At 42.0% G+C, this 25,294-nt stretch overlaps 1 protein-coding gene across 4 annotated transcripts in view; it reads right to left on the bottom strand.

The window, feature by feature from the left end:
• Positions 1–6,031: 6,031 nt before the first annotated feature.
• Positions 6,032–25,294, bottom strand: part of NTNG1 (netrin G1) — a 300,225-nt gene continuing 280,962 nt past the window's right edge. For 3 of the 4 annotated variants that reach the window (XM_031457709.2, XM_064488783.1, XM_064488780.1), the window contains one exon: positions 6,032–7,845. In XM_031457709.2, coding sequence (XP_031313569.2) covers positions 7,595–7,845 — 251 coding nt within the window. In that variant the 3' untranslated portion in view covers positions 6,032–7,594. Of the gene's footprint in view, positions 7,846–24,533; positions 24,757–25,294 lie in introns of those variants that run through there. The other variant, XM_064488782.1, reaches the window with a different exon arrangement.

Here is a 25,294-nt window from a genome sequence, read left to right as displayed (position 1 = left end):
TTATCATTCCAACATGTAGTCAATATGAAAACGATTAAAGAGAGAATTCACATTCTTTTCCTGTTTGTTTTGTACTCTTTGAAATCCAGTGAGTATCTTACATTCATAGGACATGTCACTGTGGACTAACCACAGTCAAGCGCTCAAAAGCCACAGGTCGCGAGTCGCTCCCAATTTGGCTGGCACAGGTGCAGAGGACAGGGTAGGGATGTAAATTAGGGCCCCGAGCAGTGAGAATAGCTCCCACAACCTAGGGAACCATACAGTCAGGAAGACCTTTGCTCCTGACCTGATGCCTGCAGCCTAGAATAGCCACAAAAATGAAACAAACCAGCCGGAAGGAAAGGGAGTTTGTGCCATTCAGTCCAAGTGTGTTCCAGTGTCACACACATTTTATTTTTTAAAATGTTAGGGCAAATATGAAAAAGAAACAGTTTGAGCCCTTTCTAGCAAGATGTCTGTAACAGAGAAGCCAGAGTGGTTGTGCCTCTCACAACCCTGAGAACAGCCTCAGAACCCACGTTATTTCAGGCTTTTTCAGAATGTGCTCATATTTCAGGTGACAGAATCTGACTAATGGGAGGGACTTAAATCTATGTGGTAACATCCTCTAATAGGCAAGTGTCAAATCAACGTACTGCTACCTGCCTGTGCCTGCAGGTTGTTCTCACTGACTCAGTAACCCAGGTATGTGACTGTAAATGAAAATATGTTGCATGCATCAAAGCGACAATTCACATGGAAATACATACACAGTCAGATTGAATGAAAAATGATATACATCCAATTGCCAGAGTTTAGTTATCACTTAATTGAAACTGATGATAAGATATGAGGCTTTTATTATCAACATATTAATGCAAGTGCTTATTCAGAAACAGAGATTCTCCCAAGAGCTTTACTGGAACCAGTATCCTTCAAAGCCTAAAGGAAGGCTGACCCAGGGACGCAGGGGAAGTGAACGTCCAGCGATCCTACATGCTGCCAAGAGAAACACACCAGAGCTGCCGAGACGCTTCGATCACCTGTCACTCATGCGACACTCCTGACCTAGGTTATTTTCACTTTTACGTCATGCGGCTTCCACAATGACTATGACCGACTAATAAAATGTATTACCTTATCTACAAAAGGGAATATAGATGCCCTGAGGAGAGATGAGGTCGGTACACAATGAAAAAAGAGCTGATTGCTGGAAGACGTGCTTTCAAAAATACCTTTGTGTTATTTTCACTCATCCCCCATCAACAATTTATCATTTAAAGAAAACTTTCACAGTTCGGGTAAATCTTAACCTTAGGTTTTAGTGCAGTCATCCTTACACTTTCAGGCCTTTCATAAATTAAATTTTAAAAAGAGAGAGAGTTTAACGGATCCTCTGCCCAGAAAAAAAAAAAAATGTATACAGAAAATCTTACACCTAATTTGAAACACTCCATGGCTAGAATCCCTCCACTGCCCTTCCCAAGTCTAGATGTAGACGTCCCATTTTTAAGTCACTTACTGGAATGTGTTGTGCTGGGTCTATCTGGCAGAATGAGAACCATCGGTCAGAATGCATTAAAGTTTTGACTGCTTTCCCAGTTATGAATTGTAATTACACAGGATGTAAACACGAGTTTAAGCGGTTGTAAAGCTGCTCCGATACTTGTCACACTATTAATTTAATAAACTAAATATTTAATTGGGAGTCTTCATAATTAGGCATCAGCTAACTGAAGGATTCTTGCAAACATCATCATCCTATACTTGGACGCATATATATATATACAATTTTACTTTTATATATATATATAAAAGGGAGAGAAAAAGAGACAGAGAGTGATGACACTAATCTCTTGCCTTTAGGTGTTTAACACACCACTAAAGCCAAAACAATTACTCAGGGCTTCGTGGGGTAGGCACGGCCGGTAACCAGCAAAATGCTATTTCCTTGGAGAATGCCACGTTTCACACCGGTAGAGGGAAAATCATTCCCCCACAGGAGCAGCCCCTCCTTCAGAGCAAAATACAAACGAACAAAAATGACATTATGCTCTTGCCTGCCTGGGGCAAAAAGAATCACCTATTCTTAACAGGACTTCAGGTGTGTGATTTTCTGCCATTTTCTTTCTTTTATTAGATTAGAATGACTCTCCCTGGTAAGAGCAGAGCTGTAATGCGGCACCAGCAGGGCAGGGCGGCTGGAGGATACACACCAGGTGCATTATGTCTTTAACATAACTTCACACATTCTCGCCACGCAGGAATTTCGGTGTCTATTCAGACAGATGTAGGAAGGGTAGTAATTATTTTTTTCTTTCTTCCAGTCACGTTTTTTTTCCCCCCTCATAGAATTCATAGTTCATTAATTAAATAATAGTTAAAAGTGATGCCTCTGAAAAAAAAAAATGGGACTAGGCTAAGAAATGATATTATTTTTACTTCCAATTCTCTGCAGTTTGCTCCAGCCAGCCTAGCTAAATCTTTAGTGTTAACATAATTAGGTCTTGCAGAATAATGGTCCATTTTACCAGCTATCATTTCAGGTTAATAAAAACATCACATAATTTTAAATGTTACTATTCCATTTTAAGTCAGTCATCAATTAAAAAGAGCTGTTGGGTGATGGGGGAAGGCGGGGGAGGGGGGAATTCCAGCATTTGTTAAATGCTCAATTGTATATATTTCAACAATAACCCCCAAAATCATATAAATCTTCTTGGGGGATTGTTTCAGGACCTACTCTAAAAATGTACTAGGGACAGAATTTTTCTGCCATAATAGATCTCAAATAACTGCATTTTTCAATATTAATATAAGTTTTTCACAGATGTGATTTTCTCATTTCTAGTTAAATGAAATAACATGATTTATAAGGGGGATATGTCTGTTTCTTAGTTATTTGATTTTTCAGATGCAAAATGAAGATGGTAATATGTGAATCACACCTTACCAGGTGTTGTAAAGAGTAAAAATTCTCCATGTTCCCAAGACTGTTGGTGAAAATTCAAAATATGACAGTTGGCATCCTTAATTCTTTCTGACATCGTATTATGTTTATGTGCAGTTTATACTGGGAATTTATTGGCATCTGTCTTAGGTAACTAAAGGGAAAAATTTCTTTTGGTGTTAAAAAGTGAAAATATAGTTCAAAGTGAAAAATTCTTCTATATGGAAATGGTCAGAACTGTCAAAATATTTGTGTCAAATGAACATTTGATATTCCTTAAAAAGAAAATTGATCAGAATCTAGTCCTGATTTCCTGAGGCAATGAAAGAACTGTTCATAGTCAGATACCTGGACCCAAATTCTAGGGGTGTTCTCTAGCTCTGTTTTTCATTCCTATATATCATTAAGGCTACCCAATTAAATCCCCCCCAAATCCTAGAGTTTTACTCAGTTACTTAGGTTGTTCTAATGCTTATTGATGAAGACTAGGAATAAAAACAGTGGGTAGGAAATTCTAGTTCAGATTTCTGAAGCTGAAGCTTTAAATTGCACCAGATCATAATTACATAGACCCCCACACATAACGAATACACAGTGTGTAGTTCAAAGTTCCCCCGTATTGTGTGCAATCCTGCGAGCAGAGAAACTGTTAAATGGTAATTTGTTCAGCATCAACGACAGATGAGGTACAACAACCCATTTCCATGTAGCAAAGAGCACCCCGTCTCAGAATGTGGGATCCTTACCTCCCAGTAACACTGGGTTATTGATGGCGGAGCATGAAGACGACGGGACAAAAGATCTGACTTCAGGGTTTCCTCACACCTGCCCCAGTCCATCCAAACCTTCTCATTTTCAGTAAGAAGACAGGTTGGAGAGAAAGTGAGGTGGAGCATTAACTACAGGAACGGCTGGACTGTAACCCATATGCCTTCTCCCAGCCTGTACCTGAGTGAGTGATTTCTGCATGGCACCCCATGCAATGCTCATCTTCAGGCAGACCCACCAGGCAGGGGCCAGGACAATAGTAACAATGGAAGCCCACAGGCCATGTATCTAAATGTTTATAAGTTATATATGAAGCTAAGATAGTATTAAGTAAAATATGTCCCACCCTGCTGCTTTGATGCAAATGCTTTCAGAATCATTGGAAGCTCAGGTATAGGTTTAGCATCTCTGTACTGCCAAGAGTTCTATGTTGGACCCTGGCCCTGAGGCAGCCCGACTCTATCTCGCTCCCACCCCTTGGCTCCTTCTGTCCACCCCTGAGCTCTGATTTTCACTGCAAGGAGCCTCCTTTCACTCGCATGTGAGTTCCCCATCATAGACTCCCAGGTCCAAGTCACTGTCTATCCACACATGTTCATCCTTCACTAACTCTTGTGCTCAAGGACGTGCACTCACGATGCTGCCTGCCTTCAGGAACTGGACCCCCAGAAGAGGTACTCACACCCTAAAAGTGGGGAGAGGACACCTGTGTAGGGAATTCTGAGTTTCTGGCTACTGAGAGAAAGTGGGAGGAGGGTCAGAATAGGCCCCTTTAAGTAAGGGCCCCTCTCTGCTGGGACTAAAGTCCCCCTCCAGGCTGTGTACAGGGTCAGAAACACATCAGCCCCACATCATCACAGGGCAGTCTAATTACTTTCCTATAAATATAAACACTTTCTATATAGCTGAACTTTGGGACCAAGATTCCTTTGAAGTTTTATATTCATCTATGGTATTGATGGAAGGAACTGTACTTGTATTTTATGATAAAGTTGATAGATTAACTCATATATAAGACTATATTAACGAACCCTAAGGGTTAATCCAAGTGGAGACTGAGCAAGAATTAGGACCTTAAATACATGAACAACTTGGTAGCCATTTTTCACCCCAATCCTGCTCTTAGACATAATATTGTTGATGGAACAAGCTTTCCAAGAATGCTAGAAAGAATCAGGCAAATCAAATCCACTGATTCGGGGTTTTGTCAAAGTAATACACTCTTTAGAAGAATTTGAGAAACCAGATTAAAAAGAACATTTCATTTCCACTTGTTATATACCTAAAAGTGAATTTATTTAAAAGCAGATCACATCACTTCAGGAAATTCAGAAAACTATATCTAAATACACTGAAAGCAAGATATTCCCTCATCAATTTAGATTCTTAGAGCTCCATAAAGATAAAATGCAGATGAATTGATTTGGATCAGGCCTTCATTAAATTCTAGAGTTAGCTTTTGGAATACCACGTACTGAAGCGTGCAGTCTGATTCCTGAGCATTGTGACAAAGCCATGAGTGGGTAATGATAAAGTGCATCGTTGCTGGAAATGACACAGTCTGCCTTTGGTTTGTGCTAATAAACTACAAGACAACTTAAATTCCAATTTTAATATTAGAAATCCACCTCATTATAAGTAATCTCAAACTCTGTGTGTTATCAGCATTTCCACGTGTAGTCTTTGGTGAGCCTGAAATATAATTCGCTGTTTATGCTTCTAATGTAAATCTCCAATTTCTGCTTGGCCACTCTGGCACTAAGCCAGAGCTCTAATTTATTTCCATCTTTTCTTATTTCTTACATCAAAAGAGACTGTGGGTTTGAATAACAAACATTCAATCGACTTAGACGTGGGGTGGCAGGCAGCACAGGCATTACCTGCTTACCTTTTATTGCCTTCTTTGAATTGGCTTTTCTGGGAACAAAACCAATAAGACACGCTGTTCCTTCATCTAGCTTTTACAGAGGGTATTTATCAGAAGACATCCCCACCCCTCCTCCATCCAGCAAGGCGTGGCGGCAGGTGAAGAAGTCAGACTGGAAGCAGGCTTCGGACCCAACACTCCCATAGGTTATTGCTCTACCAAGTCATGCAGGACTTCATTTCCTTTAGACTCTGGCTTCATTTGATATCTGTTTTTGATTCCAGGCGATGCTGCTGCTAACACATTGGTAACCTGGAGGCCAACAGTGCGCTGGGAATGGAATACACACTGCTTTAGCCACTTTGAAACTTTGCAATGATTCTCCCCTACCCTCCTTGCCTTGTTGTCTTGCACAGTAATTGGCCTAATAAAAGGCAGAAAGAAGAATTTATTACACCTTGGGTGGTACTTAAAACAAACTTTATTCTCAGGAGCAGCAGTTATGTCTACTTGCTGCTGTATATTTTGATATTTCCTATAAATACTTAGTCTGAATATATTCAAAGTCAAATTGCTAATCACTCAGTTTCCCTGCGACTTTCCTGGTTCCCCAGGTTGCTTCTTAGGATACTCCATGTAAACACTGTAAGTGGAAAGATACATAGATCAGCATCTCTAGAGTCACACGATCACATCAATCTGTGAAAACAGCATGACTTAAAAATAAAAGTCTCTTAGTACTCTGCCAACAGGCTTTGGCATAATCTTGGCAATCACTTAATTTTTTTTTTTTTGCTGTTATAATTTTTCCCAAGTGGAAATAGTCCCATATTTTGCAGAAGTTGTCCAAGCTAGTGAACATCAATCCATCTTCCTGGGCACTAAATTCGTCAGCTGAGTGTATTCAGTCCACACAGAAATCAGTAAAGTGAGTGTGAATCTGCTTGGTGGCTGCTCCTTTCATCTTAAGAAACTGCAATACAAATTCCTGAAATCGTTTATGCAGGAATTTTTATTCTTTAAATCTTCCAGTGTTAAAGCAACAAGAAAACACTTAGAATGTCCTTTGGTGGAATCTTATTACACGTGTTATATATGTAAACTTATATTCTTTGATGCCAGCAAGTTCGTTGCCCTTACAGAGAAATCTCTGCACAGTGAAACAAAAACAGAATGGAAGAGGACAAAATAAAACGTCAGTCTTTGCTGATTCGAATTAGATACATCAACAGATTGTCTGGTAACACAAATTGGCAAGAATACAAAAAATCTACATATTACAGTATTTCAAGAAAAATAACTTCATTTGAATACAAAAGGATAGATACACTTTCTTTTTTCCTATAGCCACTCTTGGACAGTGGATGTGTGCTCGCACTGGGACGTCTCAGCGCTGCTAAGATACATGGGGTATGACTGGCTTGAGCTTTTGGAGGGGGCTGTTACACATGTGCATTACTAACATCAGACAAAGAAATCTTTCAACCAACAAGGGTTACAGAGCAACGTTCACTAAAGCACAGGTTGGAAGGGATTCAGGGACTGAAGCAGGCCAATATGGCAGCTTGAAACAGACTTCCTTAGACCCACGTTGCACTGCCAGCAAAGAAGGCTTCCGTTTGGTTGGTCCACACGCGGGCCGGGCGGAGCTGGGGCGCACCACGTGAGAGGAGCGAATGTTTTTAGGTTGGTTGCCTTCTTGTCGGTGGTTGCTGTTTTGTCTTTCCCGTTTGGGGGCTGTCTCAGCCTTTCCAGTCGGTGATGCGCTCTGCAGCTGGCAATGTGATTTTCAGTGATATTATCAACAGCTGCCAGCTCCTCTAGGGTCAGATATGAACCGTCTTGACTCGGGTGTGCTGTCCACGGCTGATAAATATGGCTTAGTTCAGTCAGGCCTTCTTCGTTTGTACACTGTGTTTGAGTGGGGGTGTCTGAGGGTGGGTTTCCTATGTTAGTAGCAAATGCTGGGGTTGTGTTTGCTTCCCCACCGCGCACGGCCCGGCCCGTCAGGTGGCTGGATGCGCCGCCTACATCCCCAAGGGGCCGGCCGTCCCCAGCAGAGCAGGCGGCAGCGGCAGCAGCAGCAGCAGCAGCAGTAGCGCGGGGCAGCCGCGCGGGGGCGCCCCCTGGCCCGAGTCGGAGCTGCAGCTGCCCGCCTCCTCGCACCGCAGCTTCTCGCACAGGATGCCCGTGTACGCGGCCGGGCACAGGCAGCGCACGTTGTTGTGGCACGTCCCTCCGTTCTGGCAGTGCAGGAGCTCATTGTCGCAGACATTCGCTGCAGAACGAGGGAGGAGGGGCGCGGGGAGGAGAAGCAGAATCAATTTAAGTTCATCTGGTACATCATGTTTTCAGCTTAAAAAAAAAATCTCTATTGATCTTGCGCTCCCCCCTCCCCTCCGCAAACTAAGCATGTACTCCAATTTCGAAACAAATGTAGTTTGCTGCCTTTGTTTTGATCATATTAGTCCTTTTCATATGGATTTTTTGCTGCAATATTGTATATTATCATTGTCCATTTCGAGCTATCAAATACAAAGTAATGTGACACTCCTGGTTTGGCAGTATCTTCTCTTCGTGGAACTGGGACCTGTTGTGACCTCCAGGGTTTTTCAAGGATAGTGCCTTGATACAAGAATGCAGAGCTTTCAAGCCAGATGAATGGAATTAAAATGCAAAGCCGTGTTGCTAACATAACCAAGAACCTCTAAGGGGTGGGCCATTCTCCCTGCAGGTGATTCCAGCGCTGCATGCAGGAGGGCGGAGCGAACCGGCAAGCATGAGGAGGGAGGGGTGGGGCAGAGGGCAGGCAGCATGCTCTGGGCAAGGCAGCAGTCAGATCCGAAGAGAAAAAGCTTTTCATGGGAGCAATGTGAGGAAGAGCAGTCACATTTGCTCCTGACAGCCTATTAGGATATTTATCACCTTGTCAGTATAGCAAGTAGAGTCCAAGGTTACCTTGATTTCCAGGAATAATAATAAATGCAATGGTGAAACCCTGATTACCAAAATTTCACTATGTCCACCAATTAATAGAATCAATTTGAATAAATCAAGCAAGCAATTCCAGGTACTAAAATTCATTTACGGCCCCTGCCATGTAACTTTCGTCTCTAATAATTTACTTCTTCAAAAATCTGACTATCATTAATTCCATGTCTCTTGTTCTTTTAGATAATCAAGGTTTCACTGATTTAGCAGAATGATAAATAGGACCCAGGGAAATTAAAACACCACCAAACATGAAAAGAGCCAAGAACACTTCCCAGCAACATATGCCGCTTAAGCACTTAATATATAGAACCACTCTGGAACGGGGCGGAGGGCCGGGGGGGGGGGGGGGATGTGGCGCAGAGCAGAAAAAGCAGCTTCTTATAAATTATAACTTTTTTATTTTTTAAGAATGTCATAGTCAAATTTCCCCAGGGATACCTCATGAATTAAACACACACACACACACACACACACACACTCTTAATATTACTATCATGTATAATGTATTAAAAAAAAAAACTCCCAAGTAATAATTCAATAGAGAATATTGCCTTGTCCATTACTCATGTTCAATAGTCATGTCACCTTCAAAAGAAGCTTCTTACATGCAAACATGCTAATGCTCTGTGTGCAAATGAGCTGAGAAAAGATGGTGGTAGATGCTCACAGAGTTAATAACAAAGTGCCCTAAACAGGGCCCTGTTTTCCCACCTTCCACAACAACAATTCCTTGGCGATGGCTAACATAGTTGCATAATGGATTGGTACAATTTTCAAACGTACCCCGACTTGCTATCTGTAAATATTAGAAGGGACTATTAAGGCCTGTGAACACCTTCAGGGTCGAGATATTGATATGCAAGGTAGTGTTTCGGGGGTTCTAATGATTATGTAAGCCGCCTCTCATTGGGTGGCCTAGAAATCATGAATATTAGTCTCAAATTATAGTATTTAATGTGTCATGGCTAAAAATGTCAAGATCTGTAGCTTTGAAGCAAAGTCGACAAGGGCAGAGTGGTGAAACTCATGGTCAAACCTGACCAAAAAAAAAAAAAAAAAACCCTCCTTCTTTTGGTGGTTCTTAATTTGGAAAGCATACACAGGCTTTCAGGATTTTGTTTTGCTTACACTTTAGGAAATATCTGTTTAATTGGGTCAACATGGAATAAACAGATCCAAATAACTGTTTCCATTTAAAGTTAAAGATCCTCAGCATTTCTTGTTTCAGGCAGCAGATTGCTGAATGGGATATTTCCTTTCATTTAGTCACCAGACATAGGGAAATATCGTTTCCATCAATATCGATAATTGCTTGCCTTGAATAATTGAGAAGAAATCAATAGTTAATTAAATATCACTCCCTTAAAAAAAAAGCTGTTTTTCTTCTTATTGGATCTGAATGTAAATCAGTTGTGGAACAGAGGTTTCTTTTTTCCCAAGAAGACAGTGATTAAGTTAAAATTCAACACCTTTCCTACATTTAAATAATCTACTAGTCGATATTGATGATTGTGAAAAATTTAATAAATATTCAAGGACCCGATTAGCCCAGGATTAATAATCTCAACACTTGGGGGAATATATTTCTGTAAGACATAAGCAGGAAAAAAAAAATGAAACCTGCAATATATTTCATTACTTTAGAATTCACTATAAGACATATTACATTTGGCTTCTTGATTGTGCTATTCAACAAATATAGAACTTTAACCATATGCACTCTCTGTTGGAACCATGTGCTAGAAGCACATTCAATCCTAACTACTAACCTTACCTGCTATTCATAAACTTATGTTCCATCTTCATGCCACTTTGAACCAAATTTGTGGCACTTAATGAATAAACTAGACAGTTAACAAATATCACTGAGTTCTTCTTCAGCAGATGAAACCTTGTACTACACATCACGAAAAAAAATGAAAGAAATAGAAAGCGTGATCTCTGCTCTTATAAAGTTCAAGTCTGGTTGGGAGGATAAAATATATGTAAGAAATGATCTAATATTAATTTCATTAAAATGCTTTTATCATTTCCATCCAGCTCAACCAACCTCTGCTGTATGCCAGGCACCGTGCTAGATTATATGCTTGTAACTACCTGCCCTAAAGGTGTGCACAGTTTTGTAGAAAACAAACAAATAAATGAACATGTATGGAAGTAATTATAATACAATATATAAAAAAAAAAGACTGTAAAGGAAGTGTTTGCAAACTGTGAGGGAACTCGGATGCTGGTGTAAATGATTATTTATGTGGGGGGGAGATGAGAGGAGAGCATAAAAAGGAGATTGTATGTGAACAATGGCACGCATCAGGCAGATGCCGGCAGAAAGAACACTAGGGGTCAGGAAATTGCACGAGTAAAGGCAAGGAGACATGAAAGTACATTGTGCTGGCTATTAAGCCGTTGTCTCTCAACTCTAAATCCACCTTTCCTTCTGATGTTGAGGCTGGAACCCTGCAAGTGGTCTCCTGTTTCCACCAACAGGGTGCACCAGAGAGAACAGAGAAGGTAGGGAAGGAAGCAGAGAACCCCATTTTCCTGATTCATGGCTCTTCTTAAGAGTACGCCCCAGCAATGACCCTACATCCCAACAGCAGCAGTTGGTTCCAGGGCTCAGCTTTTTCAGAACCAATTTCATCTCATCCTTAGAGGTTTCTGCACCAGCTTGGTGGCATTCCCCCTCTGGAGGTTTGAACCCCAGCTCCAAGGGGCTGATGCCCGGCATTTCAGAGGTACTAGCAGCAGCTAGTACCTAGCTATTATCTCTCCTATGAGGTACAGGTCCCACATCTTTGGGGTCTCTCCTCCAAACCTTTAGTTTCTAATAACTCCCTCCTCTTTCCTGTAATTCCTCAGCCTGAGTGATAACTGCTCCCTGCTTACACAGTTACTACTTCTGAGTGACTTCAGTGCCCTCTTCTCCTGTTTAAATTCTAAAGCACCTGCTTAAGCATTTCCTTTAATAAATTCTCTCTGTTGAAGTACCTGGAGTGGGTTCAGTTTTCCAGCTAGAGGCTGAGTGAGAGACACGTGGAACACGCTGGTGAGTGAGGAGTAAGGAAGGAATGGTGTGGCTAGAATGTTGGATGTGCACAGTGGAGATGGAACTAGAAAGGCAGGCTGTGGTCATGCTGCAGAGTTTAGATAAAAGACGATACGGGAAGCTGTCAAACAACTATGAGAAGAGCGGTGATTTAAAGGGGGAGGAAAGGTGAGGCTAGACCAGAGAAAGGATGGACTGGAGGCAAGGTGAACAGGCACTTCAACAAAATGGGCTTGGTTCAGGTTAGAGCAGTGGAGAGAGGGAAGAAGGAACAGCTTTGGAGACAGATTATTTGAAAGAAGAAAGAGATTCTAAGGTTCCTGTTTTGGCTTTTGGATGCATCATGATGTAACTTATTAAGAAAGGAAGGTTGGAGGAAGGATTTGATCAGGGAAGAAAATAAACTTTTTTTTTTTTGGACTTAGTGGCTTGGAGAGATCTGCAGGTTTTTCTGCAGGCGTCTTGGTATTAGCTGTAAAAAGTAGTTAGCAGTTCAGGAGGTAGGTCCTCCTGGAGATACAGATTTGGAGCAGAGTGATGGTGGTCATTGTTACAAAGAGTGAAAAGAAAAGAAGAGACGACCTCATCCTGCTAGAATATAGATTTAGGAGAAATGAAGACTGCAGAGAGACCTGTAGAACATCAGCATTTAAGTCTTAGGAAGAGACAGAAAGACCACGAACAATGAGAAAAAGGGTGTCAACAAAATGCAGTGATCACATGAAGTCATAAAATTAATCACAGAAGTCTCCCTGCTACATATAGTTGGCTGTATCCAGGAATAAATAGACAAACTGGAAAAGCATAAGAGGAAAGGCACTTTGAGTTGAGTAAAGGAGATATGCAAAATAAGCATTGCGTGTTCTAAATTGAATTTGACAGAAGGGATTTTAGAATAATTAGAAAAAGGATAGAAGGCATTTGAGGAATTAACATTTAATACAGGTCTTTGGTTGTCAATCTAAAGTAAAGGTTTTCAACAGTGGATGGTTTTTGTCTCCCAGGGGACATCTGACAATGTCTGCAGATGTGTTTGGTTGTCATACCTCGGGGGAGGGGATGCTACTGGCTTTTAGTGGGCAGAGGCCAGAGATACTGCTAAATAGCCTGCACTGAACAGGGCAGCCCCCACAACAGAGAATTACTCCTCAATTAATGTTGGTGATAAAATGTTGAAGGCCTGGATCAGGGTATCAGCCACAGCAATGTCCTTCTGTATATTGGGGAAAGGAGAATGAAGCCGCCTCAGTGATTTTCCTTCAGAGAGAGTGAATTTCCAGGTGCAGAACCATGGGAATTAGAAGCAACTATAAGTACTTGAAGCTGAACTATAAGAGTGTATCATCCTCCTGGTGGTGGGGGTTGGTTAATACAGAAGACTGGCTGGGATCTAAGACTGACCCTTTAGCGCTGCTCACAATGAAACAGAGGGGAACCAAAATCACCCTTGCCGTGTAATCTGCTCTACCTTCTGCTGATAGAAACAGTAAAATCAAAGCTTGAGGAAAACTTCAGAAACTATCTAGACAAGCTCTAGATGAGGAAACGGAAAACAGTGAAGGGCAGATCGAGAACGAGAACCCAGGTCTCCCAATTTGCAGACAACTGCTCTTGACCTAGAATACTCAGGAGAAACACAGCGAATGTGTTGCACGATGCGCAGAGCAGTCAGTGCTCCTCAAGACAATACACATAACTCTTCTTAGATCCTCAAGAGGTTGTCGTCTGTACTGACCAGCTGCTCTGCTTTCCCACCACAGGAGGCAGAGGTCTTTGCACTAAATATCACATTCTCTCGCGTCCCACCACATTCCGGCAGAGCTCCAAATGTAAGTCAGCTCATACATAAAATACCAAAAATATCAAAGGTCTAGGTTGGGAATGGCAAATATGCTATAAATGCGCTCATTTCTTCCTCCTCTATGTACAAATCATAGCTCCTTAATCAGGGCATTCTCTTGCACTAACTTCAGAATTCCTCTCCACACAAAGTTTCCTTATGCCTCCAGATAGAGCTGGCATGAGGGTAAATGCCCATTTACAAAATCCTGGCATTACCTCCATTTCCTCTCGTATGTCACTGCAGATTAAAAACCCAACTAGGGATTTCTACCCAACAGGCACCTTGAAGGTATCACTTCTTTATTTGGTGCCCTTCTGTGTGCATTTGCCTCAAACTGAAAACACTGACCTTACTAAGTGTTTATGTTAAGCATGTCCTGATTGTTTCTTCATTGCTATTGACAACTTAACAGGATGCTATCTCAGTAAACAGTGAAGGTTTCATTTTTAAATCCCTTACACAACACTTGATCCAGTATCGTATACAAATTGTTATTTGCTGGACACAATTCTTTTTATTATGATAAAAATCTGATCCTTAGATTCAGGAAAAGCTAACACTACTTTGGTAATAGCTTAACTATATTCTAAAGGATCATTTTACTCCTGATAGAAGTAAACTCATGGATGTATCCCATATCACACCATACAACCTATAACTCCCTGTCATACCAATACTAGGGATGCTTCCAAATGGAGTGGCCAAGATCATCTGTGGCCTTTGATAAATAAGGTTATAGTATTAATGCTAGACCCAAACAGAGTTATGTGGCTGAAAGATGAAATGTGGAACCCTGATGGAAATGCTGAAGTCGGCAAGGTGTTCTAACAGCTCTGATCACAGCTCGGTAAGCAAGCTATCGTAGTAGATAAATAAGCTCCCACCGTTGCTACAAGTTTATGAAAAAACTCGGGATTTTCACAGTGAAAGAATAGGGGCAAGCAGCATTTCCTCCTCCCTCTTTCACTTCTTTTTATTTTTCTTCTAGCTTGAATAATGAGAGTCACAGGGGTGAAGTTAAGTCATTCAATCCTTTAACTTTTTTTTTTGTAGGTCTCTTGATTGTCACACAGTTTTCCTCTTTCCAAACTGCAAACTATTGTCAAAATGTGATCACATCAATGTGACGTTGATCCCTTTCCCTCTCTTAGTCCTTTCTGGAAGGTACGGAAAAGCAGACCCAGAGAGGAAACCCAAAAGTGCAAAGAGGGCACCAGCCAGGACTCAGTGTTGCAACTTGTTCTATTCTTCTTTTCTTCTGGGACCTGAAGGCTCACTTTTTCCCGTTACGGTCATGATGATCCATTACATTCCCAAAGTGAAGTTTTCTTTCCTCTGTTTGGGTCCTGTTCAAAGCCATACATTTAGGTTCACCCTGTCAGTGAGCTGCTAGGCTTCAGCAATGCTGGGTCTGTATTTATAGACTTGAAAGTTTCTCTTTTTGGCTTTGTCTCCTGCGCTTCAAGGAATCGATGCAACGCGTTACCATGACAGCCTTCCTTGATGGTTGTATTAATAAAGTGACCTCTACCTTCACACCTGAAACAAACCCAGGATTGCTGAGGGAAAGATGTTCCAAACTGTTCCTGTCCTTTTCAAAGAAACGTCAAAGAGCAAGCGAATAACCTCCACCAAACAGGCTATTAACAAAGGCATGTGTGCAACATTCAGTTCTGATTTAGGCATTTGAGAATTTGTGGCAGGAGATGAAGAGCTGTGATGATGACCCATTTATTCAGCCTTGGTGCCTGCTTTCCTAAGCTGTGGGATGTGAGATGTAAAGCTGGGCCTGTAGGTTTGCTGCTGGGGTATGGAAGAAACTTTGCAGACTTCTGTCTGATAGCCTTTGGGGCAATTCTCGGTACACTGACTGCATTTTTCCTGTCTTTTCTTACTTATGTCTGGCCATGGCTGGGGATATGGTGGAGTGGTGAAAACACTGACTGAGCTGTAAAACTTGAGTTCTAGTTCTGACGAGCTGTCGATTTGCTGTAAGGTCTTGAACAGACCATGAAACCACTTAGTGACACCCACCCATCCATCCATCCATCGTCCCCCGAGGCACTGCTCCAGACGGTGGGAGCCTAGTGTGAACCAGACGGAGAAGTCAGCTGCTTCTGTGGAGTGTACATTCTAGTGACAGCTCTGAAGTTGGGGGACGAGTCTGACGTAGGCATTGCTGAAGTTTTCTTGAGCTTTGTGATTGGCATGGATATTTTTCATGCAAAGCCTATCATCTTAAAAGGCAAAGAGTGAGGAATTCCCCCTCTTTTTCATCACATACATGGTAACAGCTGGACTTCTCCGATATCATTAGTCCTGGTCGATGACTCAGGTGGCTGTTTGGCTTGATTGGTTTTGCCTATGGGTCTTACTTGGCGCCCCATGAAACAAGGATAGTCTTTCTGCTCACTTGGGACTCAAAGCATGAGGTAGTATGAAGAGAATTAGGCGAAGAACTTGTGATTCACATCTAGTCCCTGCGGTTAGTGGGGTGGGTGAACCTGGGGAAGCGGTTTAACCTCTGCGGCTCTCTTTCCTCACTTTTAAAGCAAGGATAGTAACACTTGTCCTATTCACCGACCTCACAGTCGTCGGGAGCCTCCAGACCAATTATGTGGAGGTGCTTTAAAAAATATAAAACACAACCCAAGTATACTTGGTTAACGTGCAATGCCTTCTCACTGTCCCCCAGTTCTAGAAGTTCAAGGTGGGAGAGTGAGGTGCTTACTTCTATCTCTGCCGGAATAATGAACTCATCACAATCTATCCAGCTCAAGGTACTTGAAGTAAAAAAGGAAGCAAACGTCCTCTCTCAAAGACAGCATCTGTCCATGTCCTCTGCGGGCATGAGTCTTGGGACAGGGTGGGGTCAGACATGCAGTTATTGACTGTTTGAATTCAGCTGCTGTGTACTTGCAAGGTCAGCCTGGACTGGCAGTGCCTGTTTTCTTAAAGGTGACTTATATGCTCTCATTCAGTGCGCATTCTCCTGTGCCAATCACAGTACATAAGGTGTATTTTCAGAGTGGCAGGGGGGACACTGCCCCTTGGTCAACCTTTAGCCTCTGCAGTGACGAGGCAGGGGACACGGTATCCAGACTGAAACCTGGGGGCCATCAAGGGGTTGCTCTCAACCCGCACTCCCGTCTGTGTCTGGATCCACCTGGGGACAGGGGTGCTGGTGGCGTGATCCCCGTGTGACAGCAACCAGCCTACTTTGTTTCAGCATAACGAGGCCAAGGAGCAGTGCTAACGGGGCTGTAAGGAACCCCGTGAAGCGGTCACGGGTGGTCAGACGTGTCTGGGTAACCAAGCACGGCAGGTTCTGACGTTAGAGAGCAGCCGTTCTATTCCTACTCATCCCATATCAAAGCACCGATTATGGCAGTGACACCTGCTCTTGTCCAATCACAGCAAACACCGCACAACATCCTAAGAAAGGCATGTTCATTTGAAGGAGCCCCTGCCTGCCGTGTGTAGTCCCCTAGCCAGCACGAGTGAGTTAACAGGTGACTCCAATGCAGGGGCTAGAAGCACTGCCCAAACACCCCCAAAGTTGTTAGCTGTTGCAACCTTAAAACAAACAAACAAACAAAAAAAACCTTTGCTGATGTTGAGAAATAATTAATTCACTGAGAATCCCACAAGCCAAAGGCTGAGCACCTTTCCGAAAGCGATCATTAATGATGTATTGAAATCCTATTTAGGTCAACACCTTCAGACACAGAAGCAGGCAAGGTGCTCATAAAAACGGTGCTGAGAAATCACAGAGTTTCTCATCTAGGATCAGAAGGTGCACTTGTCTAGTTTAATAAAAAGGTGCAAACTCTACTCTTTTGCCCAAGGTGAAAGATAGGGTTCATTGGGAGGCAGAGTCACACACGATGGCAGCATACATCAGGGCGTAAACCAGCGTTTCAAAGTCCATGCCGTTATGTCAGAAGCAGCAGCAGTACAGTGTGAACCCCGTGAGGACAGACATGTATCTCTCCATATGCCTCAGGTAACGTGAACCTTGGAGAAGGCACCGCAACAGACTGTATCACAATGTGACCACTACTTATCTTTGGCTGGTAGAACTGCAAGTGATTTTAGTAACTTTAATTTTCATCTTTATACTTTCTACTCTTTCCAAATTGCCTGGAATAAACATATAGTGCCCTGAAAATATTAAAAATGTTAATAAAATGAATTGTTACTTGAGAAAATAAAAGTATCTTTTACTGAGACGATAAAGATAAGTTCATAATTATTATTCATAAAGATAAATGAATCACCTGACCACATTATGTCGTATTTTAGTATCTGTTATTAATATATATTTCTAGTCAAACTACCAATTGTCTTAAATGTCTACAAAAATTATCTCAGAAAAAGCATGAGATCCTACACAATCCTATAATCGTAAGAGAGACTTAGACACAAAGATTCGTTGTCTTGCAGAAGACTGCACAGCTTCAGGTGCGGATGGAACCAGCAGAGTCTCCTGAGCTAAGGGGATCTGAGCCCAAGGGCCATCTCCTTGTTAACTAGTGCAGACTGATGCAAAAATGAGCAGACATTGTTTACACTTGAAGATCAAGCCACAGTGATGACTGTAGTTGAATTCCCCACCCCCTCTCTGGTATAGGGGGCTCATAGTCAGATTGAACCTACAGAAAACATATTTCATGCTTCTTGAGTTTGTGGGAGACCCAGACCTGCTACACTTGTACATGTCTGCACCACAACTGTGACCTGTGCCTTGTGGTGTAGCATGAATATTTAGCCCTGTCCCTGGCACCAAATAGATGCCCAATAAATATTTATGAAACAAGTAAAAACAATGTGTCTTTTGTCCTCTTTCTCTTTCTGAATGGTGGATATATGCCCATTATTAGTAATCAGATGCCAGTACAGATGAATGTATAGCTCACAGGTTGGAAAGTGGGCAGTGGAAGCGCGTTTCCCTTTGTGGTCTCATTTTAGTTTCTGTGGAGTAGGAGGTAAGGCTGTCTGCTGAGCATGAGGAGGCAGAGTGACGCTGGGGTCTTGAAGGGAAGGGTGAAATACTTGGCAGGGAGTGGGAAGGCGCGGACTAGGAACACGTAAGAAAAATGCTGGTCAGCTTTGACGTTCCAGCTCAGCTTGTCTGTCACGATGTGTCAGGTCAGGGCTTCCCATAGACGATTTCATAATGGAGAACGTCAGCTAGAAGAGGGTGGTGATTTATTTTCGGTTTCTTCCCTCAATGATACAATATATGCCTTGGGAAGGGACGGAGGGAGGGGAGGAAGCAGGGGCAGGCAGGTGAGCTGACAGATCAGAAGCATCCCTTCATTTTTCATTAGGCAAAATGTATTACTTCTTATTATAATCTTGGCACTGTGGGTAATATGAAGGTAAAAAAAAAACGGCCCTGAAGGAACTTAGTGACATGTCTTTTTTTTTTTTTTGAAATTGGAAGCTGACTAGTTGAATTTGGAACACTAGCTAAAGGAAAATTCAGATGGAGCTATTCTATGTGGAACTGGGACAGAGGTGAGAGACAATCATGGTCCCATAGAAGAATGCAAGTAAAAGGAGCCGGTGCTCCTCGAGAACTGTAGAAGACAAGCCGTACGGTGGCATTCAGGGCCGGAGACAAGTCTGTAAAACACCTCGCATTCTGAGTAGGAGGTGCAGCAATACCACAGGCCTTTGATATTCGGCATTAAGAAATCCCAGTATCTGCGGCTGCAAGGAGATAATTGTGTCATTAATTCACATGCGTGGTTCTTTTTTTTTTTTTTTTGAGACAGAATTTCAATGCCTTTAAGCACTTTGTAAAGCTAAAATATAATTTGAGGTTCCTGTTTGTCGAGCTATAGCCAAATGTCTCCTTAGAGACTCAATTTTTCCTATATATACTTGGCAGGAGTGTTCTAAATATGGTCTAAGCCCTCCTAGGATTTTTAAAGAGCAGGGATATTTAAGTATGAAAAATAGCTACTGAAATCACACAGCAGTAACTTTTCAATAATTTTTTTTTCTGGGAATCACTGTAATTCACTCTTGTCTTCTGTGGCCTTGCTGTCACCATAACCATCCCCTGACAATGTCAAACCAAGTCTTGGGAGGTGATTTTATAATGTCAGGATGAAACAAAGCCATCTCCCTGTTAATGCCAATGTCAAGGCAAAATAAATTGGTGTCAATAAATTCAAGGTGAGGAAAACAACATTATGGAATCAAGAGAACGTGCGAAATGATGACATGAGTCATTTAGGGTTGCCGGGATCTGAGTAAAAATGACTGCTAATTTTCAAAAGTGCATTTGCTACTGCACTGGGAGCCAGACATTTAAGTGATCTAAAACACATTAGTGAGGCTAGGAAAGGACAAAGGGGTTACAACTACAGACAGTCCGTAAGAATATCTTTTCAATAAAGTCACAATCCACCTGTACAACTCACATTGTCTTTTCCCATTGCTACATTCCTGAGACACTCAAAACTTGAACTGCAAAGTTTAGTACTTAATCGTTTACTGTGGTGTTGTCCGGAAGACTGGGTTCGAATACTGACATCACCCCTTTCCAATCTGAATTTCTGAGCCTCTGTTTCTTCATCTGTAACAGAGGCCATTTTATAAGACTGTTGTGAGCATGAGACATCACTTGACTCAATGATTATTATTAAGTGTGTTTTAGGTGCCAGGCATAGCTCAAAGTCCTGCAATAAGAAGACAGGTTGGAAGAGCTACAGAAATCGGGTTTATTTTTATAGTTTCATGTATTTACGTCTCATCAGATTATGTGACTTCACATAGTGGATGCTCCTGCGTCTCCTTGTTCACTTCCATCATTAATAATTTCCAGCTTCTTTGGTGCTCAAATACTTACTGGTTTGAAAAATACCATCTTCCACTTCCACAGATCCTTACATGAAAGAACAACTGCTATTTATTCACTTTTCTTTAATGAAAAGGAAAACAGACAAAAGCCCTTATTAAAGAAAATGTTTAGGTAAAAGACCAGGGTGCTGGAATAGCTCATGGGTGACATTAAGTAATTCTATGCAACACAACTTTTATTAAAACTAAACTTCAAACATGAGGCAGAAGGAAGAGGTACTCAGAGTCTTTTCTCAACATCCAAAGGAACCCTTTCATTATTGGTTAAGGAAAAGGTGTAGGAATGAGAATAAATCCACAGAGCAGATGACCTGAGAAGGAGGAAATGAAGTCACTGCAAGTATAGAGAAGGGTGCTTTACGGCTTTCCCTAACGAGAGCCAGGCTGTTGTGTCTCAGGAGAGAGGAGAGCTAGTTAGACCAAAATCAAGAGGGTAGCGAGCAACGTGTGGAAGCTGTGCATTCTGGGGTTTTCAGATCCAGCAGTAGAAAGAAAAAAAAAATTGTAAATTGGTTTGGATACAATGGGGAGGCTGTGAACATTATTTAAAACATAGTGAAAAGATGTTAGCACTTCTCTTTGAAGCAGACTCAGGCGCACCAAGGTCAGATGAAGCAGGGATGAAGAAGATGGGTGGGCTGGTTAAAGAGAAATCATACAACGTGCTTTGAAAATCTTGTTCCAACACATTTCACTCTCTGTGACATCTCTTACTCTTATCTTTGAACACACATACTTTTTATACTAATGATGAGTTGTTACAGAGTATCAGCTCCGTGACGATAAGGACATCGACAGTTTTGTCCCTGGCTGTATGTGCAACGCCTAGAACAGCGCCTGGTACCAGATCGTAAGCGATGAGTATCTGAGTATTTTTCAGTGAATAAATGGATGAATTTTAAAGAAAAATATCACATATTTCATATGCTCTGCTTAATTTCTTCTAGTATTCTTTCCCACGGTGTTTATGCTCTATCCCCTAAATCAAATTGCACAGAAGTGCCATAGGCAGATTGAGTTTCCTAACAAGTGTTCTCACGATCCCTCTCACTCACAACCTTCAGGGGCTCTCTGCTGCTAACTGGCTAATCCTGTAGTCAGGAGCCCCTACAGTGCGGTCAGAATCTCCCCAGTGTCTGCTTTCACTCTCAGTATAAGCTTGCTGCTCCTGGCTGATCTGCTGGCTATCTTACACACACACACACACACACAAACACACACACACACACACTTGAAATTAAGTTAAATTACAAGTAAGAGGCTAGGCAATTTTACATGTCATCTTGCTGACTATTTCTATTAACCTTGCAGGGTAAGTACTTATTATTGTCATTACTGTCTCCACTTCATAGGAAGCTTGTGGATCTCACCCAAGCCCCGCCAGCGACCGAGCAGCAGAGGCAGGACGAGACCTTAGACTTCTCTGACCCCGAAGCGCCGTCAGCCCGTGGTGTCCACCTGTCCTGTGGCTGCTGTATGCTGGCCCCTGGGTCGGTGCCTCTGCTGCTGGTGTGCCCGTCCCTAAACTCCCCACCCATCTTTGAATGTCCAGCTCGTGGACAACCCCCACCATGGTTTCTCTGACTGTTCCAGCCTTCAGACACAATTCCTGCCTTTCAAGCCTCACAGCAGACGATCAAATATAATTCAGATGGCCTGGATTTCAATATTGGTTCCACCAAATACTAGTTGGCTGATCCTATGCAAATTATTCAAATTATCTTTGATTCATTTATGAAACGGAGATAATTTAATACCTGGTGTTTACATCATAGGACCGTTACACAGATTCAATGAATTAATACATATAAGGCAGTTGCAACAATTCCTCAGTAAATGTTCTATTTGACTCTTCAAAACCTACAACAAACACTCCTTTTTCATGTTGATTTCTTGTCTCCTCAACTAAAACATAAGCAATGTGAGGGCAGGGCGCTTGTTACCTTGTGCTTCTTTTCAGTGTTCGCACTGAACAGCGTGGTGCTCTGTGCAGAGCAGGTAGCCGTCTATAAATATTATTTCCTGAGGGTAGTAAACATCATTTATCTTTGTGCACTCAGACATCTTTTATCTTATATTCTAAGCATCTATGCTATTTTTTGGTGTATGACGGGAAATTCTCCATGATGTTTCTTCCAGTGATTTCTGTAATCCTAAGATCTTGTGAGAGTTAAATCATCCTGAGACTAGAACTGAAATGAATCTGGCGTTCATTACTAATGCCAAGTAGTGATTTCAGAAAAGTACCTTAATTTGGCTTTCAATGCCTGCTTCTTCTGTCACGCAGAGAAGGAGAGCGACAGGGAAAGGGGAGTTAGGGAGTCGGAGTGTTTGGGAGAGAAACGCCCATGGAAACTTGTCTGGAGACGTGGGACCCACGCTCCTGGGTCTGCCTCCAGCTCTGTTTGTTTTGGGGGCATGGAGCACACTTTAAGTTTAAAACCTTCAAGATCTTAAACTGAAACTGTTTCTTGGATTTGGCTTCTATCAAGGCTATTCCACTCCAAGGATGAGAGGGATGAGTGACTCTCGCGTACTACCCACGAAAGAGCACAGAGGGTGAGCTGGCTTTTGCACTCCATGAATTCCCTTTCAGACTTGTCCTGAAGCCAAAGCTAAGACTCTGACTCAAACAAACACGTTTCTCGTCACTGGCTATGCTGCTCGGTGAGCCGTGCGATCCCCCATGGCTCCTCTTGCCTGGTTTCATCTTCCAGGGTTCTGTTTTGTTCCATGTAGCTGTCCCATGTGGGCCTCTGGTTAATCTAAAGGTCTACGTTCTCATTCGTCCCTTCCCCCTGGATCCCTGCTACCTCTCACTGCTGCCTTGTTAGACCTTCTATCCGTGTCCAGTCACTCACTTCCATGTGGCGCTTGCTTTTCACACCAGGTGCCCCTAACTAGTCAGATCTTTTCAATGTCACTCCAGCCTGTTAGGATCTGTTTCAGACGGATCTCCAACTTGTTCAATCAGGCAATTCCTTTGTGTCAATGATGTTGCTGGTTATAAATATTTATGTCTCTTAAATCAATCTACAATGCTTAACTCTAAAGGCTACCCTCTGGCTAGCCCAAATCAGGGCAGTTGATTCACAGATTGCAAAGAAAGAAAAGATTCACAGAGGCAGGGGTGGGCAGTGAAGTTCTTAGAGTGTGTAAAGATGCTGCCCCTGCTTACGTTAACAGAGGGAAAAAGAACATATCGCAAAGGATATTAAGTTGAAGGTAAGTCTGTTTCTTCAAACTTGAATATTGAAGCCATTACCTTGTTGCCACTAATTGATTTCATATTTCCAAAATAATGATTAGAAGTCTCTTTTTTAAAGTCTAGGAAGGAAGTATATAATTTCAAAATAACCCCAAATCTCCCAAATCCATCAAAATAGAAATGTATCTAAAAATGAATACATTGCATTTTTCCTATATCGTGGGCACTTGGCAATTTAGGGTTACTGATGATGTGAAGAATGAATAAGGGACTTAATGAACACATGGAAGTGACTCCGAAGGACATAATCTGGACCCTTGGATAGACCAGGTAGCAAACTGCTTGAAAAAAATCTTAAAAAGCACAGGTACAATTTAGTTCTTGACAATTTTCTGATGAGAACTCCTAGACTTTCTTTTGATAGAATGCTCAAGTACCTAAAATTTTTTAAAGTTAGTACTATGGATTATTCATTTGCTATTTTAAATTGATCAATTTTATTTTCTGGGAACAAGTGTGAAAAACAAAGGAACAAAGGGACCACGAACTGAAATTGTGAATTACTCTCCCCAGCATTATATAACTAATGAGATGAAAGTCTGTCACAAAAATTCAGTCAGGAAAGAAGGATGATGCCAAAGTTTCTAAGTAAATGAACTAATGTGACCAAGTTATAAATGACATGAGATAGATCTGTTTTCCAACGCTAGCGTCGACAGACCCTTAACTCTATTGCCAAGAGCAACACCGTGAGAACAATGGGAAAAGACTGAATGACCACATGAAAAAGTAAAGGATTTGCAGTGGTTTCTCACCTTCAGCAGTTCACTGCCTAAGAAGCGCGTGGTGAATTCGTGTTGATGACGGGTACTTGCCTGATGACATCAAAATGCATGAGCAGTACATGCTCACTAAGCTAGGGACCCAGCTCGGAACACTCGCCTGGAAGCCAGCCAAGGTACAAGTGGAGGCCTGGGCTGGCACAGGGAAGGGAGGGAGAGCCTCGCCTCCTGGCTTGACTGATGGTGGAGCTGAGACAACCTGACCCGTTCTGGCGCAGCTGGTCTCTCACCTACCCTTTGTGAGAATTGAGAAAGGCTGTGAAGTCACGCAGAGCTGGGTCAGATCTTGGCTCCTCGTGTCACTAGCTGTGGGCGCTGGCAGGGCAGGGCACCTCCCTGAACCTCAGCTTCCACATCTGTGAAACAGGCACCGCATGCTTCTGAGGATGAAAATAGATGTTGCACGTAAAACGCTTACTAATAAATGATGGCTGCTTTGATTATAGAGAAATCTAAATGAGATATGATTATCTATGAATCATCTGGCAAGTAACAAGAGCTTCTTAAATGTTAATTCCTCTTCTTCTAAGAGATTAAAAAAAAAAAAAAAACTCTCTGCATCATCTTTCTTCCTGTTTGGTAACTAAAGGGAAAAGTGCATGTTGATAGGTCAGTATATGTGTCACTTTTTGGGGGGAGGGGTTTCAGTCAAATCAAAATAGTAATAACAAAAGCTAACATTTACTCATTGAGCACTTAGTTTGTACCAAGCATTATTCTAAGTACTTTCCGTGCATTGATTTATTTAACCCTTTTAACAATCTTATAAGGTAGGTACTCTCATTTCAATAATTTTACAGATAAATGAAGACTCAGGGAAGGTAAGCAACCTGTCTAAGGTCACACAGGTAGTGTGTGGTAAAGCCTGGGATCCCACCTAGCCCTGAGGACTTAATCCCTTTGCTATTCTGTCTGAAT

Source organism: Camelus dromedarius, chromosome 9 (genome assembly GCF_036321535.1).
Source record: "Camelus dromedarius isolate mCamDro1 chromosome 9, mCamDro1.pat, whole genome shotgun sequence".
Classification (NCBI taxonomy): domain Eukaryota; kingdom Metazoa; phylum Chordata; class Mammalia; order Artiodactyla; family Camelidae; genus Camelus; species Camelus dromedarius.
Note: the sequence above shows the minus strand (reverse complement) of the source record. Positions and strands in the feature narration are given on the sequence as shown.